Source organism: Leptidea sinapis, chromosome 40, assembly GCF_905404315.1.
Source record: "Leptidea sinapis chromosome 40, ilLepSina1.1, whole genome shotgun sequence".
Lineage (NCBI taxonomy): Eukaryota > Metazoa > Arthropoda > Insecta > Lepidoptera > Pieridae > Leptidea > Leptidea sinapis.
This window is the reverse complement of record NC_066304.1, coordinates 8700370-8716582: the sequence shown is the minus strand read 5'-3', so window position 1 is coordinate 8716582 and position 16213 is coordinate 8700370. Positions and strand designations below refer to the sequence as shown.

Sequence of the window (16213 nt, the reverse complement as noted above, 5' to 3'; positions counted from 1 at the left end):
ATCAAGATCACTTTGTAATATGATCGTATCTTCTGTAGATTTAATTTCGCGATAAATTTTTAAGTCGTTAAGTTAGTGGCTAGATCGTTCATAAAGACCAAGAAAAAAGGGGCCCTAAATGGGAGCCCTGTGGAACCCCTGATGGCACGGTTCTTGTAATTGACTTAAGCCACATCTTTACAACCTGGGAACGGTTCTGCAAATAGGATTCGCACCAGCGTAGTAGAGAGCCACATATTCCTGCGTGACCAAGTTTTTCTATGAGCAGTTCGTGGTCAACCACATCGAAGGCCTTTAATAAATTAGTGTAAATAGCATGCAATTCGTGGCCATCTGTGAAAGCTTGAGTAATGTCATTGGCAAACTGAAACACTAACACTGCATGAACATGATAACGTGACGGAAGGAATAAGGTAGCAGTAGAGGGATCGAGTACAACAGTCCTCGGACTGTACTGTGCAGTCCGTATACTGCACCGGGACTCTGACGTCAACATGGAAGTATTTACAAAGGAAACGTTTATAGTTGACAAATTATTTAATTAATTAAATTTGTAAGTAGTTTTAAAGTATCAAATTATTTAGTAACGTATTGGACGTGTACACGAGCGGTCACACGTGCGGCAGACAGGCGGCGATGGCGCGGCGCAGCGCCAGCCGCAGGTCGGCGCGGGCGCGGCCCTCGCAGAACACGTGCGTGGCGGCGGGCTCCAGGTGCAGCAGCGTGTCGTGGCGCGGCAGGTGCACGATGCTGGCGCCCGCGCCCGCCTCCACGCGCGCGCCGGTCACGCCCTCCCGCGCCAGCGCCCGCACCAGCGCCTCCACCTCCAGCGCGCCCCAGTGCAGCCGCGCGCCCTCGCCCGCGCCCTCGGCCGGCGCCGCCAGCTCCACGCGCGCGTCCCGCACGCGCAGCTCGGCCACGAGCGGCGCGGCCTGCAGCGGCGCGGCCTGCAGCGGCCCGGCGCCGCCCCCGGCCCCGCCCAGCTCGCGGGGCGTGGCGCGCGCCGCCAGCTCGCCGCACAGGGTGCCGCGCGCGGCGCGCCGCCGCAGCCCGGCCGCCCGCGCCGAGCCCCGCTTCAACTGCCGAACGAACGCGACGTCTTTAAATTATTTATTTTATTTATTTATTCAGCAAGAAACAAACAGTTTTTTATAAAAAAATTACATTACAGACTAATTAATTGTTCACATAAACCTTTAGTTTCCCATATGAAATAGAATTTATTTATATTAAAGGCGCGGTTACTTGAATCGAACGAATTATTTATACTTAATAAGTGATTTAGCACGAAAAATAAACTTAAACATGAAATATCAAAGTGTAAATCCAACGATGTTAATCTTATTGAACTAATCGGATCCAAAAAGTTTTAAATTTAATTTGAATTTAAACAATGAGGAAGTAAATAAATCTATGCTAGAAAATTTATCATTATACAATTTAGTAGCACGACTAATAAAACAGTTATTGGCATAACAAGTTCTACATTTAAAAGTAGAGAACAAGGGTTTTTTACGACAAACTCGTTCACGACTACGAGGAATTCTAAAAGTTATTTATGTATGGATTTAATGAATTTCTTTTGAACGCTCTCTATGCGTTCAATATGGACTTGATAGAAAGGTTTCCAAACTGCGAATGCAAACTCCAGATGGCTACGCACAAAACAGTTGTATAAAATTTTATAGGTCAAAGCGTTTTTAAATGGTTTAATAACGTATAATATGAATCCAAGCTCCTTAAATGCTTTGTTGGCAATTTTATCAATATGACTGGTGAAGGTAAGCTTAGAATCTAAAATGACTCCAAGACCACGAACTTCAGTTACACGTTTAAGTTCTACATTACAAAGGCGATACAGAACAATTACTGGATTACGTTTTCTATTAAAACTGATAATAAAGCATTTGTCAGGATTTAGATGAAGGTTATTGTGCTTGCAATAAGATTCAAAGATAGTGAGATCTTGTTGCAGGGTATAACAGTCGGTAACACTACGAATTATCCGATAAATCTTAATGTGATCGGCGTACAGAATAGCATTAGAGTCGGTCATGTCATAGAGATATAATATAAATAGCGAAGGTCCTTAATGAGAGCCTTGTGAAATGCCAGAACTTACAAGTTTAAATTCAGAGCAGAAACCACCTGTAACAACAGCTTGACTTCTGCTTGTCATATAAGATTCAATCAACAATAACAGTAGCCATATCTCCAGAATTAGATGAAACGGCGGGATTCCTACAAGATTGACAACGCCATGAAGCTTTTTTATCGGCGTTGATTTTTCGGTACGTCAATTCAGCAATTCCGGCACATCTATAATGCAAATTCCCTTGGCATTGTTTACACAAAATACCATCCGTGACAACATCGTTACATATTTCGCAATCAATTTTATATCGTTACACTTTAAACTTTAAAACACAAACGTAATTCGTAACGTATTCGGTAAAGAGTTTACGCCTATTAACATAAAGTCCATTATTGAATGTCGCGAGTAACATGGAAAGTTGGCAGTGGACACTTAGGTATTATTACTAAAGGTGGGCGTTATAACACACAACACATTATATATTACAATATATTTTTACAACAGTATAACACATTATGAAATTTGCCACTAGACTGTTATAATATAAATTGTTTCCATAGTGTTATAATTCGTTTGAAATTTAATTACTGCGCCATCTATGCACACGAGCGGAAAGCGGTGTGTTTCCTTAATGAAATTAAAATTTTGTAAATTTAATATTTTTAACAGATGCCACTTTTTCTAATTCGCTTTAGTAAGTGCTTAGTCTTCAAAGTAATGTGAACACTTCGTATATCACAATAAAAGCTATTTTTACTTGCGACGAACAAATAATAAATTATAACACTGTTGTTTTAGATTGAAAAGTATTGTAAACACTCTTGCTATAAACATAAGAGCTAGTTCTACTTGCGATGAGACGAAGATAAATAACATTTTGGATAAAATAACACTTTCATTCATAATATTTCCAATGAGAATCATTATTTGCGAGTTTTAAAATTGACAAACTGCTAGTTGTGTTTCAAAAATTATTATTATCATTTTTAAAGTAAAATGTTTGTAAAAACTATAGTATGAATAGTAAATTAAATGGATATGTGTATTATATAATACATCTTGAGTTTTTTTTTTGTGTTGGCCTGGAGTAGTGTGTGTGTGTGTGTCACTCACCAGTATCGTGGGCACGTCAGCGGCGCTGATGTGCGGGCGCAGGCGCTGCGTACTGCACGGGCATCGCCAGCTCGCGGGGCCGCAGCTCGCGCACCAGCTTGTTGGCCTGGAGTAGTGTGTGTGTGTGTGTCACTCACCAGTATCGTGGGCACGTCAGCGGCGCTGATGTGCGGGCGCAGGCGCTGCGTACTGCACGGGCATCGCCAGCTCGCGGGGCCGCAGCTCGCGCACCAGCTTGTTGGCCTGGAGTAGTGTGTGTGTGTGTGTCACTCACCAGTATCGTGGGCACGTCAGCGGCGCTGATGTGCGGGCGCAGGCGCTGCGTACTGCACGGGCATCGCCAGCTCGCGGGGCCGCAGCTCGCGCACCAGCTTGTTGGCCTGGAGTAGTGTGTGTGTGTGTGTCACTCACCAGTATCGTGGGCACGTCAGCGGCGCTGATGTGCGGGCGCAGGCGCTGCGTACTGCACGGGCATCGCCAGCTCGCGGGGCCGCAGCTCGCGCACCAGCTTGTTGGCCTGGAGTAGTGTGTGTGTGTGTGTCACTCACCAGTATCGTGGGCACGTCAGCGGCGCTGATGTGCGGGCGCAGGCGCTGCGTACTGCACGGGCATCGCCAGCTCGCGGGGCCGCAGCTCGCGCACCAGCTTGTTGGCCTGGAGTAGTGTGTGTGTGTGTGTCACTCACCAGTATCGTGGGCACGTCAGCGGCGCTGATGTGCGGGCGCAGGCGCTGCGTACTGCACGGGCATCGCCAGCTCGCGGGGCCGCAGCTCGCGCACCAGCTTGTTGGCCTGGAGTAGTGTGTGTGTGTGTGTCACTCACCAGTATCGTGGGCACGTCAGCGGCGCTGATGTGCGGGCGCAGGCGCTGCGTACTGCACGGGCATCGCCAGCTCGCGGGGCCGCAGCTCGCGCACCAGCTTGTTGGCCTGGAGTAGTGTGTGTGTGTGTGTCACTCACCAGTATCGTGGGCACGTCAGCGGCGCTGATGTGCGGGCGCAGGCGCTGCGTACTGCACGGGCATCGTCAGCTCGCGGGGCCGCAGCTCGCGCACCAGCTTGTTGGCCTGGAGTAGTGTGTGTGTGTGTGTCACTCACCAGTATCGTGGGCACGTCAGCGGCGCTGATGTGCGGGCGCAGGCGCTGCGTACTGCACGGGCATCGCCAGCTCGCGGGGCCGCAGCTCGCGCACCAGCTTGTTGGCCTGGAGTAGTGTGTGTGTGTGTGTCACTCACCAGTATCGTGGGCACGTCAGCGGCGCTGATGTGCGGGCGCAGGCGCTGCGTACTGCACGGGCATCGCCAGCTCGCGGGGCCGCAGCTCGCGCACCAGCTTGTTGGCCTGGAGTAGTGTGTGTGTGTGTGTCACTCACCAGTATCGTGGGCACGTCAGCGGCGCTGATGTGCGGGCGCAGGCGCTGCGTACAGCACGGGCATCGCCAGCTCGCGGGGCCGCAGCTCGCGCACCAGCTTGTTGGCCTGGAGTAGTGTGTGTGTGTGTGTCACTCACCAGTATCGTGGGCACGTCAGCGGCGCTGATGTGCGGGCGCGGCGGCGCGGCGGGCGCAGGTGCTGCGTACTGCTCGGGCATCGCCAGCTCGCGGGGCCGCAGCTCGCGCACCAGCTTGTTGGCCTGGAGTAGTGTGTGTGTGTGTGTCACTCACCAGTATCGTGGGCACGTCAGCGGCGCTGATGTGCGGGCGCGGCGGCGCGGCGGGCGCAGGTGCTGCGTACTGCTCGGGCATCGCCAGCTCGCGGGGCCGCAGCTCGCGCACCAGCTTGTTGGCCTGGAGTAGTGTGTGTGTGTGTGTCACTCACCAGTATCGTGGGCACGTCAGCGGCGCTGATGTGCGGGCGCGGCGGCGCGGCGGGCGCAGGTGCTGCGTACTGCTCGGGCATCGCCAGCTCGCGGGGCCGCAGCTCGCGCACCAGCTTGTTGGCCTGGAGTAGTGTGTGTGTGTGTGTCACTCACCAGTATCGTGGGCACGTCAGCGGCGCTGATGTGCGGGCGCGGCGGCGCGGCGGGCGCAGGTGCTGCGTACTGCTCGGGCATCGCCAGCTCGCGGGGCCGCAGCTCGCGCACCAGCTTGTTGGCCTGGAGTAGTGTGTGTGTGTGTGTCACTCACCAGTATCGTGGGCACGTCAGCGGCGCTGATGTGCGGGCGCGGCGGCGCGGCGGGCGCAGGTGCTGCGTACTGCTCGGGCATCGCCAGCTCGCGGGGCCGCAGCTCGCGCACCAGCTTGTTGGCCTGGAGTAGTGTGTGTGTGTGTGTCACTCACCAGTATCGTGGGCACGTCAGCGGCGCTGATGTGCGGGCGCAGGCGCTGCGTACTGCACGGGCATCGCCAGCTCGCGGGGCCGCAGCTCGCGCACCAGCTTGTTGACCTGGAGTAGTGTGTGTGTGTGTGTCACTCACCAGTATCGTGGGCACGTCAGCGGCGCTGATGTGCGGGCGCAGGCGCGGCGTACTGCACGGGCCTCGCCAGCTCGCGGGGCCGCAGCTCGCGCACCAGCTTGTTGGCCTGGAGTAGTGTGTGTGTGTGTGTCACTCACCAGTATCGTGGGCACGTCAGCGGCGCTGATGTGCGGGCGCGGCGGCGCGGCGGGCGCAGGTGCTGCGTACTGCTCGGGCATCGCCAGCTCGCGGGGCCGCAGCTCGCGCACCAGCTTGTTGGCCTGGAGTAGTGTGTGTGTGTGTGTCACTCACCAGTATCGTGGGCACGTCAGCGGCGCTGATGTGCGGGCGCGGCGGCGCGGCGGGCGCAGGTGCTGCGTACTGCTCGGGCATCGCCAGCTCGCGGGGCCGCAGCTCGCGCACCAGCTTGTTGGCCTGGAGTAGTGTGTGTGTGTGTGTCACTCACCAGTATCGTGGGCACGTCAGCGGCGCTGATGTGCGGGCGCAGGCGCTGCGTACTGCACGGGCATCGCCAGCTCGCGGGGCCGCAGCTCGCGCACCAGCTTGTTGGCCTGGAGTAGTGTGTGTGTGTGTGTCACTCACCAGTATCGTGGGCACGTCAGCGGCGCTGATGTGCGGGCGCAGGCGCTGCGTACTGCACGGGCATCGCCAGCTCGCGGGGCCGCAGCTCGCGCACCAGCTTGTTGGCCTGGAGTAGTGTGTGTGTGTGTGTCACTCACCAGTATCGTGGGCACGTCAGCGGCGCTGATGTGCGGGCGCGGCGGCGCGGCGGGCGCAGGTGCTGCGTACTGCTCGGGCATCGCCAGCTCGCGGGGCCGCAGCTCGCGCACCAGCTTGTTGGCCTGGAGTAGTGTGTGTGTGTGTGTCACTCACCAGTATCGTGGGCACGTCAGCGGCGCTGATGTGCGGGCGCGGCGGCGCGGCGGGCGCAGGTGCTGCGTACTGCTCGGGCATCGCCAGCTCGCGGGGCCGCAGCTCGCGCACCAGCTTGTTGGCCTGGAGTAGTGTGTGTGTGTGTGTGTGTCACTCACCAGTATCGTGGGCACGTCAGCGGCGCTGATGTGCGGGCGCGGCGGCGCGGCGGGCGCAGGTGCTGCGTACTGCTCGGGCATCGCCAGCTCGCGGGGCCGCAGCTCGCGCACCAGCTTGTTGGCCTGGAGTAGTGTGTGTGTGTGTGTCACTCACCAGTATCGTGGGCACGTCAGCGGCGCTGATGTGCGGGCGCGGCGGCGCGGCGGGCGCAGGTGCTGCGTACTGCTCGGGCATCGCCAGCTCGCGGGGCCGCAGCTCGCGCACCAGCTTGTTGGCCTGGAGTAGTGTGTGTGTGTGTGTCACTCACCAGTATCGTGGGCACGTCAGCGGCGCTGATGTGCGGGCGCGGCGGCGCGGCGGGCGCAGGTGCTGCGTACTGCTCGGGCATCGCCAGCTCGCGGGGCCGCAGCTCGCGCACCAGCTTGTTGGCCTGGAGTAGTGTGTGTGTGTGTGTCACTCACCAGTATCGTGGGCACGTCAGCGGCGCTGATGTGCGGGCGCAGGCGCTGCGTACTGCACGGGCATCGCCAGCTCGCGGGGCCGCAGCTCGCGCACCAGCTTGTTGGCCTGGAGTAGTGTGTGTGTGTGTGTCACTCACCAGTATCGTGGGCACGTCAGCGGCGCTGATGTGCGGGCGCAGGCGCTGCGTACTGCACGGGCATCGCCAGCTCGCGGGGCCGCAGCTCGCGCACCAGCTTGTTGGCCTGGAGTAGTGTGTGTGTGTGTGTCACTCACCAGTATCGTGGGCACGTCAGCGGCGCTGATGTGCGGGCGCAGGCGCTGCGTACTGCACGGGCATCGTCAGCTCGCGGGGCCGCAGCTCGCGCACCAGCTTGTTGGCCTGGAGTAGTGTGTGTGTGTGTGTCACTCACCAGTATCGTGGGCACGTCAGCGGCGCTGATGTGCGGGCGCAGGGGCTGCGTACAGCACGGGCATCGCCAGCTCGCGGGGCCGCAGCTCGCGCACCAGCTTGTTGGCCTGGAGTAGTGTGTGTGTGTGTGTCACTCACCAGTATCGTGGGCACGTCAGCGGCGCTGATGTGCGGGCGCGGCGGCGCGGCGGGCGCAGGTGCTGCGTACTGCTCGGGCATCGCCAGCTCGCGGGGCCGCAGCTCGCGCACCAGCTTGTTGGCCTGGAGTAGTGTGTGTGTGTGTGTGTGTCACTCACCAGTATCGTGGGCACGTCAGCGGCGCTGATGTGCGGGCGCGGCGGCGCGGCGGGCGCAGGTGCTGCGTACTGCTCGGGCATCGCCAGCTCGCGGGGCCGCAGCTCGCGCACCAGCTTGTTGGCCTGGAGTAGTGTGTGTGTGTGTGTCACTCACCAGTATCGTGGGCACGTCAGCGGCGCTGATGTGCGGGCGCGGCGGCGCGGCGGGCGCAGGTGCTGCGTACTGCTCGGGCATCGCCAGCTCGCGGGGCCGCAGCTCGCGCACCAGCTTGTTGGCCTGGAGTAGTGTGTGTGTGTGTGTCACTCACCAGTATCGTGGGCACGTCAGCGGCGCTGATGTGCGGGCGCGGCGGCGCGGCGGGCGCAGGTGCTGCGTACTGCTCGGGCATCGCCAGCTCGCGGGGCCGCAGCTCGCGCACCAGCTTGTTGGCCTGGAGTAGTGTGTGTGTGTGTGTGTCACTCACCAGTATCGTGGGCACGTCAGCGGCGCTGATGTGCGGGCGCAGGCGCTGCGTACTGCACGGGCATCGCCAGCTCGCGGGGCCGCAGCTCGCGCACCAGCTTGTTGGCCTGGAGTAGTGTGTGTGTGTGTGTCACTCACCAGTATCGTGGGCACGTCAGCGGCGCTGATGTGCGGGCGCAGGCGCTGCGTACTGCACGGGCATCGCCAGCTCGCGGGGCCGCAGCTCGCGCACCAGCTTGTTGGCCTGGAGTAGTGTGTGTGTGTGTGTCACTCACCAGTATCGTGGGCACGTCAGCGGCGCTGATGTGCGGGCGCAGGCGCTGCGTACTGCACGGGCATCGTCAGCTCGCGGGGCCGCAGCTCGCGCACCAGCTTGTTGGCCTGGAGTAGTGTGTGTGTGTGTGTCACTCACCAGTATCGTGGGCACGTCAGCGGCGCTGATGTGCGGGCGCAGGCGCTGCGTACAGCACGGGCATCGCCAGCTCGCGGGGCCGCAGCTCGCGCACCAGCTTGTTGGCCTGGAGTAGTGTGTGTGTGTGTGTCACTCACCAGTATCGTGGGCACGTCAGCGGCGCTGATGTGCGGGCGCGGCGGCGCGGCGGGCGCAGGTGCTGCGTACTGCTCGGGCATCGCCAGCTCGCGGGGCCGCAGCTCGCGCACCAGCTTGTTGGCCTGGAGTAGTGTGTGTGTGTGTGTCACTCACCAGTATCGTGGGCACGTCAGCGGCGCTGATGTGCGGGCGCGGCGGCGCGGCGGGCGCAGGTGCTGCGTACTGCTCGGCCATCGCCAGCTCGCGGGGCCGCAGCTCGCGCACCAGCTTGTTGGCCTGGAGTAGTGTGTGTGTGTGTGTCACTCACCAGTATCGTGGGCACGTCAGCGGCGCTGATGTGCGGGCGCAGGCGCTGCGTACTGCACGGGCATCACCAGCTCGCGGGGCCGCAGCTCGCGCACCAGCTTGTTGGCCTGGAGTAGTGTGTGTGTGTGTCACTCACCAGTATCGTGGGCACGTCAGCGGCGCTGATGTGCGGGCGCGGCGGCGCGGCGGGCGCAGGTGCTGCGTACTGCTCGGGCATCGCCAGCTCGCGGGGCCGCAGCTCGCGCACCAGCTTGTTGGCCTGGAGTAGTGTGTGTGTGTGTCACTCACCAGTATCGTGGGCACGTCAGCGGCGCTGATGTGCGGGCGCAGGCGCTGCGTACTGCACGGGCATCGCCAGCTCGCGGGGCCGCAGCTCGCGCACCAGCTTGTTGGCCTGGAGTAGTGTGTGTGTGTGTGTCACTCACCAGTATCGTGGGCACGTCAGCGGCGCTGATGGGCGGGCGCAGGCGCTGCGTACTGCACGGGCATCGCCAGCTCGCGGGGCCGCAGCTCGCGCACCAGCTTGTTGGCCTGGAGTAGTGTGTGTGTGTGTGTCACTCACCAGTATCGTGGGCACGTCAGCGGCGCTGATGTGCGGGCGCGGCGGCGCGGCGGGCGCAGGTGCTGCGTACTGCTCGGGCATCGCCAGCTCGCGGGGCCGCAGCTCGCGCACCAGCTTGTTGGCCTGGAGTAGTGTGTGTGTGTGTGTCACTCACCAGTATCGTGGGCACGTCAGCGGCGCTGATGTGCGGGCGCGGCGGCGCGGCGGGCGCAGGTGCTGCGTACTGCTCGGGCATCGCCAGCTCGCGGGGCCGCAGCTCGCGCACCAGCTTGTTGGCCTGGAGTAGTGTGTGTGTGTGTGTCACTCACCAGTATCGTGGGCACGTCAGCGGCGCTGATGTGCGGGCGCGGCGGCGCGGCGGGCGCAGGTGCTGCGTACTGCTCGGGCATCGCCAGCTCGCGGGGCCGCAGCTCGCGCACCAGCTTGTTGGCCTGGAGTAGTGTGTGTGTGTGTGTCACTCACCAGTATCGTGGGCACGTCACCGGCGCTGATGTGCGGGCGCGGCGGCGCGGCGGGCGCAGGTGCTGCGTACTGCTCGGGCATCGCCAGCTCGCGGGGCCGCAGCTCGCGCACCAGCTTGTTGGCCTGGAGTAGTGTGTGTGTGTGTGTGTCACTCACCAGTATCGTGGGCACGTCAGCGGCGCTGATGTGCGGGCGCGGCGGCGCGGCGGGCGCAGGTGCTGCGTACTGCTCGGGCATCGCCAGCTCGCGGGGCCGCAGCTCGCGCACCAGCTTGTTGGCCTGGAGTAGTGTGTGTGTGTGTGTCACTCACCAGTATCGTGGGCACGTCAGCGGCGCTGATGTGCGGGCGCAGGCGCTGCGTACTGCACGGGCATCGCCAGCTCGCGGGGCCGCAGCTCGCGCACCAGCTTGTTGGCCTGGAGTAGTGTGTGTGTGTGTGTCACTCACCAGTATCGTGGGCACGTCAGCGGCGCTGATGTGCGGGCGCAGGCGCTGCGTACTGCACGGGCATCGCCAGCTCGCGGGGCCGCAGCTCGCGCACCAGCTTGTTGGCCTGGAGTAGTGTGTGTGTGTGTGTCACTCACCAGTATCGTGGGCACGTCAGCGGCGCTGATGTGCGGGCGCGGCGGCGCGGCGGGCGCAGGTGCTGCGTACTGCTCGGGCATCGCCAGCTCGCGGGGCCGCAGCTCGCGCACCAGCTTGTTGGCCTGGAGTAGTGTGTGTGTGTGTGTCACTCACCAGTATCGTGGGCACGTCAGCGGCGCTGATGTGCGGGCGCGGCGGCGCGGCGGGCGCAGGTGCTGCGTACTGCTCGGGCATCGCCAGCTCGCGGGGCCGCAGCTCGCGCACCAGCTTGTTGGCCTGGAGTAGTGTGTGTGTGTGTGTGTGTCACTCACCAGTATCGTGGGCACGTCAGCGGCGCTGATGTGCGGGCGCGGCGGCGCGGCGGGCGCAGGTGCTGCGTACTGCTCGGGCATCGCCAGCTCGCGGGGCCGCAGCTCGCGCACCAGCTTGTTGGCCTGGAGTAGTGTGTGTGTGTGTGTCACTCACCAGTATCGTGGGCACGTCAGCGGCGCTGATGTGCGGGCGCGGCGGCGCGGCGGGCGCAGGTGCTGCGTACTGCTCGGGCATCGCCAGCTCGCGGGGCCGCAGCTCGCGCACCAGCTTGTTGGCCTGGAGTAGTGTGTGTGTGTGTGTCACTCACCAGTATCGTGGGCACGTCAGCGGCGCTGATGTGCGGGCGCGGCGGCGCGGCGGGCGCAGGTGCTGCGTACTGCTCGGGCATCGCCAGCTCACGGGGCCGCAGCTCGCGCACCAGCTTGTTGGCCTGCGAGTAGTTGAGCGAGGTGTCGATGGGACAGTGGTAAGCCTTCATGCTGAGCGGCTGGAACGGTGCCAGCGCCTCTGCGTACGGAAAGTCCGGCTCTGAGGAACGAACACAAGTCTATTGACATTACAATTTCTAGTTTCTACACAATAATTTTACTGCGGGCGTATGAGGCACTCAGATTCGTCTCGTTCGGAGGCACCTTCGAATGGCGGCGGTATTTTCATGTATCAAGGCCTAGTTTACCTAATTAATGATCAAGGAATTTCTACTTCCCAACAATTTTAAAGTTCACCCTGGATATATTTAACAAACTACATTATATGTATTGTGCACATTGACGTACAATATGCATCTAGACTCTCAATCACACTCAAAAATTGTCTGAAGCAAACCTCTGCCATCGCGTCTATTAGGCAGTTTTCATTCGTGTTGCGACCGCGCTTTAAATACAACGCCAGGCAATGACAAAGTGTTCAGTGAAAAACGGTCTAAATTACAACATATCCAATCTTAAAAAGGATGGAGTTTGGTATTTCAGGTAAGTGCCACTTTAAATTAATAAAATTATGTAACTAATTTGACGTTTATAATCATTTTGCTAAATAATTACATTTCAATTACTAAAACAAAATACATCGCTGCAACTTTGAACTTAACTGCCACGAAATAAGATGTTAATTTGAATGAATGTTTTGATATATTTTTTTTATTTATTTATAGAAGGAACAAACAGTGTCATACAACTACTTTAATAACTATGAGTGAATATAAACGTTTAGTTCCCTGCTTTATCTAATTATACAATATATAAAACGGTGAATTTTATAAAGTATACAAAATATACTCTATAATATCTTACAGGAACGAATGTAATTTATTTAAATTTATCACATTTGTTTTTGATTTTAAGGTTTGTTTTGAATTTATTTATGGAGTTACAAAATATATCAATATCATTTAAAGGTGTTATTTTAAAGTCGACAGGAACGTCTTATGACGCTTGTCTAACTGCGTTAACTGATTTTCGATGTTACTCATATAAAGTTTGTATAAAAATTGATAGATGGCGCTAGTAGTTGTTTACTTCGCGCTAACAAGATATGTAACGTTTTGCCCTATCAATTAGTTGGTTTGAATTTTTGTTGTTGTTCTTTATCAGAGTGAATATAGTGTTTTAATGTGAGTGTCAGTGTTTTAATGTGAGTGTCAGTGTTTTAATAAGTGAGTGTGGATCCCTACGCAGGTAAAATTGTACATGGTGCCGAAACCTGGGATAATTGTAAAGTGGACTTTGGACTCTTGTGTATTTCAAAGACTTAGAAAAGTTTTGATCAATTTGGGACTTGTAATATTTTACAGAATATACAAGTAGATCATCAACTTAGAAAAATTCTATCAATTTAGGACTTGTAATATTTTACTGAATTTACAATATCATCAACTTAGAAAAGTTTCGATCGATTTTGGACTTGTAATCATTTATAAATTTAATAAGTGATTGATTTATTTCTTTGATTATTGGTGATTTTGAACGCAGACATGGCTGCTAAATTAATTAAAAGTCAAGCAGAATTAATTGCGAGATTAGAAAAATCATTGACGAACTTTAAGAAGAGCCCAAAATCAAGAGTTACCAAATCATATGTAGAGACAAGAATTACAATTTTAGAAGATTTATATACGGAATTTAAGAATAATCATAGAGAGCTTATTCAGATTGCTACAACTGAACAAGTAGATGGCTTATCGTATTTCAAGAATGATGACTTTGATACTTTTGAGGAATTATATACCGAATATGTGTCAGAACTTAAAGAAAAATTAGACATATTTCAAGAGAAACCTAGTTCAGTAACTAATAATCCGATATATGATGAAGTCAAACTTCCAAGAATACAATTACCGTCTTTCTCTGGCAAATATGAGGAGTGGCAAACATTTCACGATATGTTTGTGTCGCTAATACACAGAAACGAGAAATTATCTGCAGTGCAAAAACTACACTATCTTAAGAGTAGTATATCTGGAGAACCGGAAAACTTGCTGCGTAATTTTCCGACCACTGAAAGAAATTATGAAGAGGCTTGGAAGCAACTGACTAAACGTTACAACAACAAACGTTACAATACAAATGCCATAATGAAAGTATTATTCGCACAAAAACAAACGACTTCAGAGTCTTCGCATTCTATCAAGCAACTACTGGACACAACTACCGCTTGCTTAAAGGCGTTGAACAATATGGGTATCGACACAAGGTCGTGGGATACAATAGTGATTTACATAGTGGTTTCTAGATTGGACGTAGAGTCTCACAAACAGTGGGAAAATCAAGTAAGCATGCTAACAGAGGAATTGCCTACCTGGTCGCAGTTAGTGGACTTTCTTGAAGCTAGATTTCGTAGTTTGGAGATGATTGATTCCGGAAAGCAAACAGTTAAAACAAGTTTTCAACCTAAAAAGCAAATCACTAAAACTAAATCATTTCACACAGCAGTTCAACAAGAGAGCAAGAAGCCAGATACTTTGTGTGCTTTATGCGGAGATAATCACTACTTAAATCTATGTAAGCAGTTTGGAAAACAGACAACACAACAGAGAAGAGAATTAGTACAAGCTAAGGGTCTGTGCTTCAACTGCATGCAGCCCACTCATGTGGTTAATAAATGTCGACAATCCACATGCTGCAAGAAATGTGGGAGAAGACACCACACGATGCTGCACTTTGATAAAGAAGGATCCATAGAGAACACTCATAATTCACAAGAAGTCACCAAAACAGGGATTGAGAATACTATTCAAGCACGTACGTCAACAGCAGAACCAAGAATCGTGGCTAATTTCTCGAAGCGTGAAAATCAGAGTAATAATGTTCTACTGGCGACAACACTTCTTAAGGCTCGATCAAGTAATGGTGAAAGACTTTTAGTGCGTGGTTTGTTAGATCAAGGCTCGCAAGCCTCATTCGTTACAGAATCTGCGGTTCAATTACTTGGCTTAAAACGTACTTCTGTTAATGGGTTCGTATCAGGTCTGGGAGATGGTCAAATGCATATTAAACATTTAGTTATGTTATATTTAGAGTCGCGCCACAATCCAGAATTTTATATTCAAGTAAACGCATATGTTTTAGGTTCGCTTACATCATGCTTCCATGTGAAAAGCTAGATTCACCTGATTGGTTAGAGATTGAGGACTTGGAGTTAGCTGATCCGAATTACGCAACCCCGGGTAAGATTGATATCTTACTAGGAGCTGAAGTTTACGCAAATATTTTGTTAGAGGGCATGATAAAACACCCTAAAGGAAATCTCATCGCGCAAAATACGGCGTTTGGTTGGGTTTTATCGGGACAAGTGTCCAATTCATCTTCGGCTAAGACTAAAATAACTAGCTTGCATTTGCAAATCAAGGACAACGACGATTATCTCAAGCGTTTTTGGGAGTTAGAAGCTGAACCAGATAAAATTCAGAAAAGATTGTCTAAGGAGGAGCAAATGTGCGAAACGCTCTATGAAGCTACAACTATAAGGGACAAGGATGGAAGGTTCATTGTTACACTACCGTTTACTAATGAGGATCCTGAATGTCAGTACGGACAATCAAAGGATATAGCAATGAGAAAACTACTGGCTTTAGAAAGAAGACTAAACAAAAATCCGAGGCTGTATGAAGAATACGGAAAAGTATTACGTGAGTATGTTACTCTTAATCACATGGCTCTAGTCGAAGCAGATGATGTGGACAATCCTAAAGCTGTCTATTTGCCACATCACGCTGTAGTTAGAGATGACAAGGAAACAACAAAAGTTCGTGTTGTTTTTAACGCGTCGAGCAAAGGTGTTAATGATGTGTCGCTAAATGACAATCTTATGGTTGGACCCAAGATACAGCAGGACTTAAGACACATATTGATGAGGTGGCGCACACATCCCATTTGCATCGTTGCCGATCTGGTAAAAATGTACAGGCAAGTGCTTGTTCATCCGAAACATGTCAATTTTCAGAGAATTTTATGGAGGCCAAGCCGAGACATGCCCGTCCAACATTACAAGCTACTTACATTGACATTTGGAACAGCATGTGCACCGTACCTTGCGGTTAAAAGCTTACAACGTTTGGCTGAAGACGAGAAAAGTAAGTTTCCTGTAGCTTCAGAAATTGCAAAAAATGACTACTACATCGACGATCTTATGACTGGATGTGAAACGATTCAAGAAGGTAAAATTATCTATGAAGAGATGAATGCACTTATGACGTCTGGTGGTTTTGAATTACAAAAGTGGAGCAGTAATAGTCAAGAGCTGTTGCAGTATATCAGAGATGACAATCATAAGAACGATAAATGCAGCACATTACCTATTAAAACAGATAATATGGTGAAGGTTTTGGGTATTCAATGGAATCGAGAATCCGACAATTTTGAGTACGTAGTCAACATTCCAGAAGTAAAATATCCAATCACAAAAAGACAAGTTTTATCAAACATTGCACGACTATATGATCCTATGGGTTGGATCGCACCTGTAGTCATCATAGCAAAGATATTAATCCAAAAAATATGGAAATCACAGTTAGATTGGGACAATCCATTAACTGAGGACTTGAGTGAAATGTGGCTCCAATTTCGGAAGGAGTTGGTAGAAATTCAAAGAATTAGAATACCTCGATGGATGTGTTGCTCACGCGATAGCAGAGTTGAACTTCATGCGTTTTCAG

At 53.7% G+C, this 16213-nt stretch overlaps 1 protein-coding gene across 1 annotated transcript in view; it reads right to left on the bottom strand.

Annotated features, from left to right (window-relative positions):
* Positions 1–518: 518 nt before the first annotated feature.
* LOC126976325 (integrator complex subunit 9) overlaps positions 519–16213 on the bottom strand; it is a 45098-nt gene continuing 29403 nt past the window's right edge. The window contains exons 8-9 of the mRNA XM_050824607.1: positions 11369–11589; positions 519–1079 (exon numbers count right to left, since the gene is read on the bottom strand). Of these exons, the coding sequence (XP_050680564.1) occupies positions 612–1079; positions 11369–11589 (689 nt within the window). The 3' untranslated portion in view covers positions 519–611. The remainder of the gene's footprint in view (positions 1080–11368; positions 11590–16213) is intronic.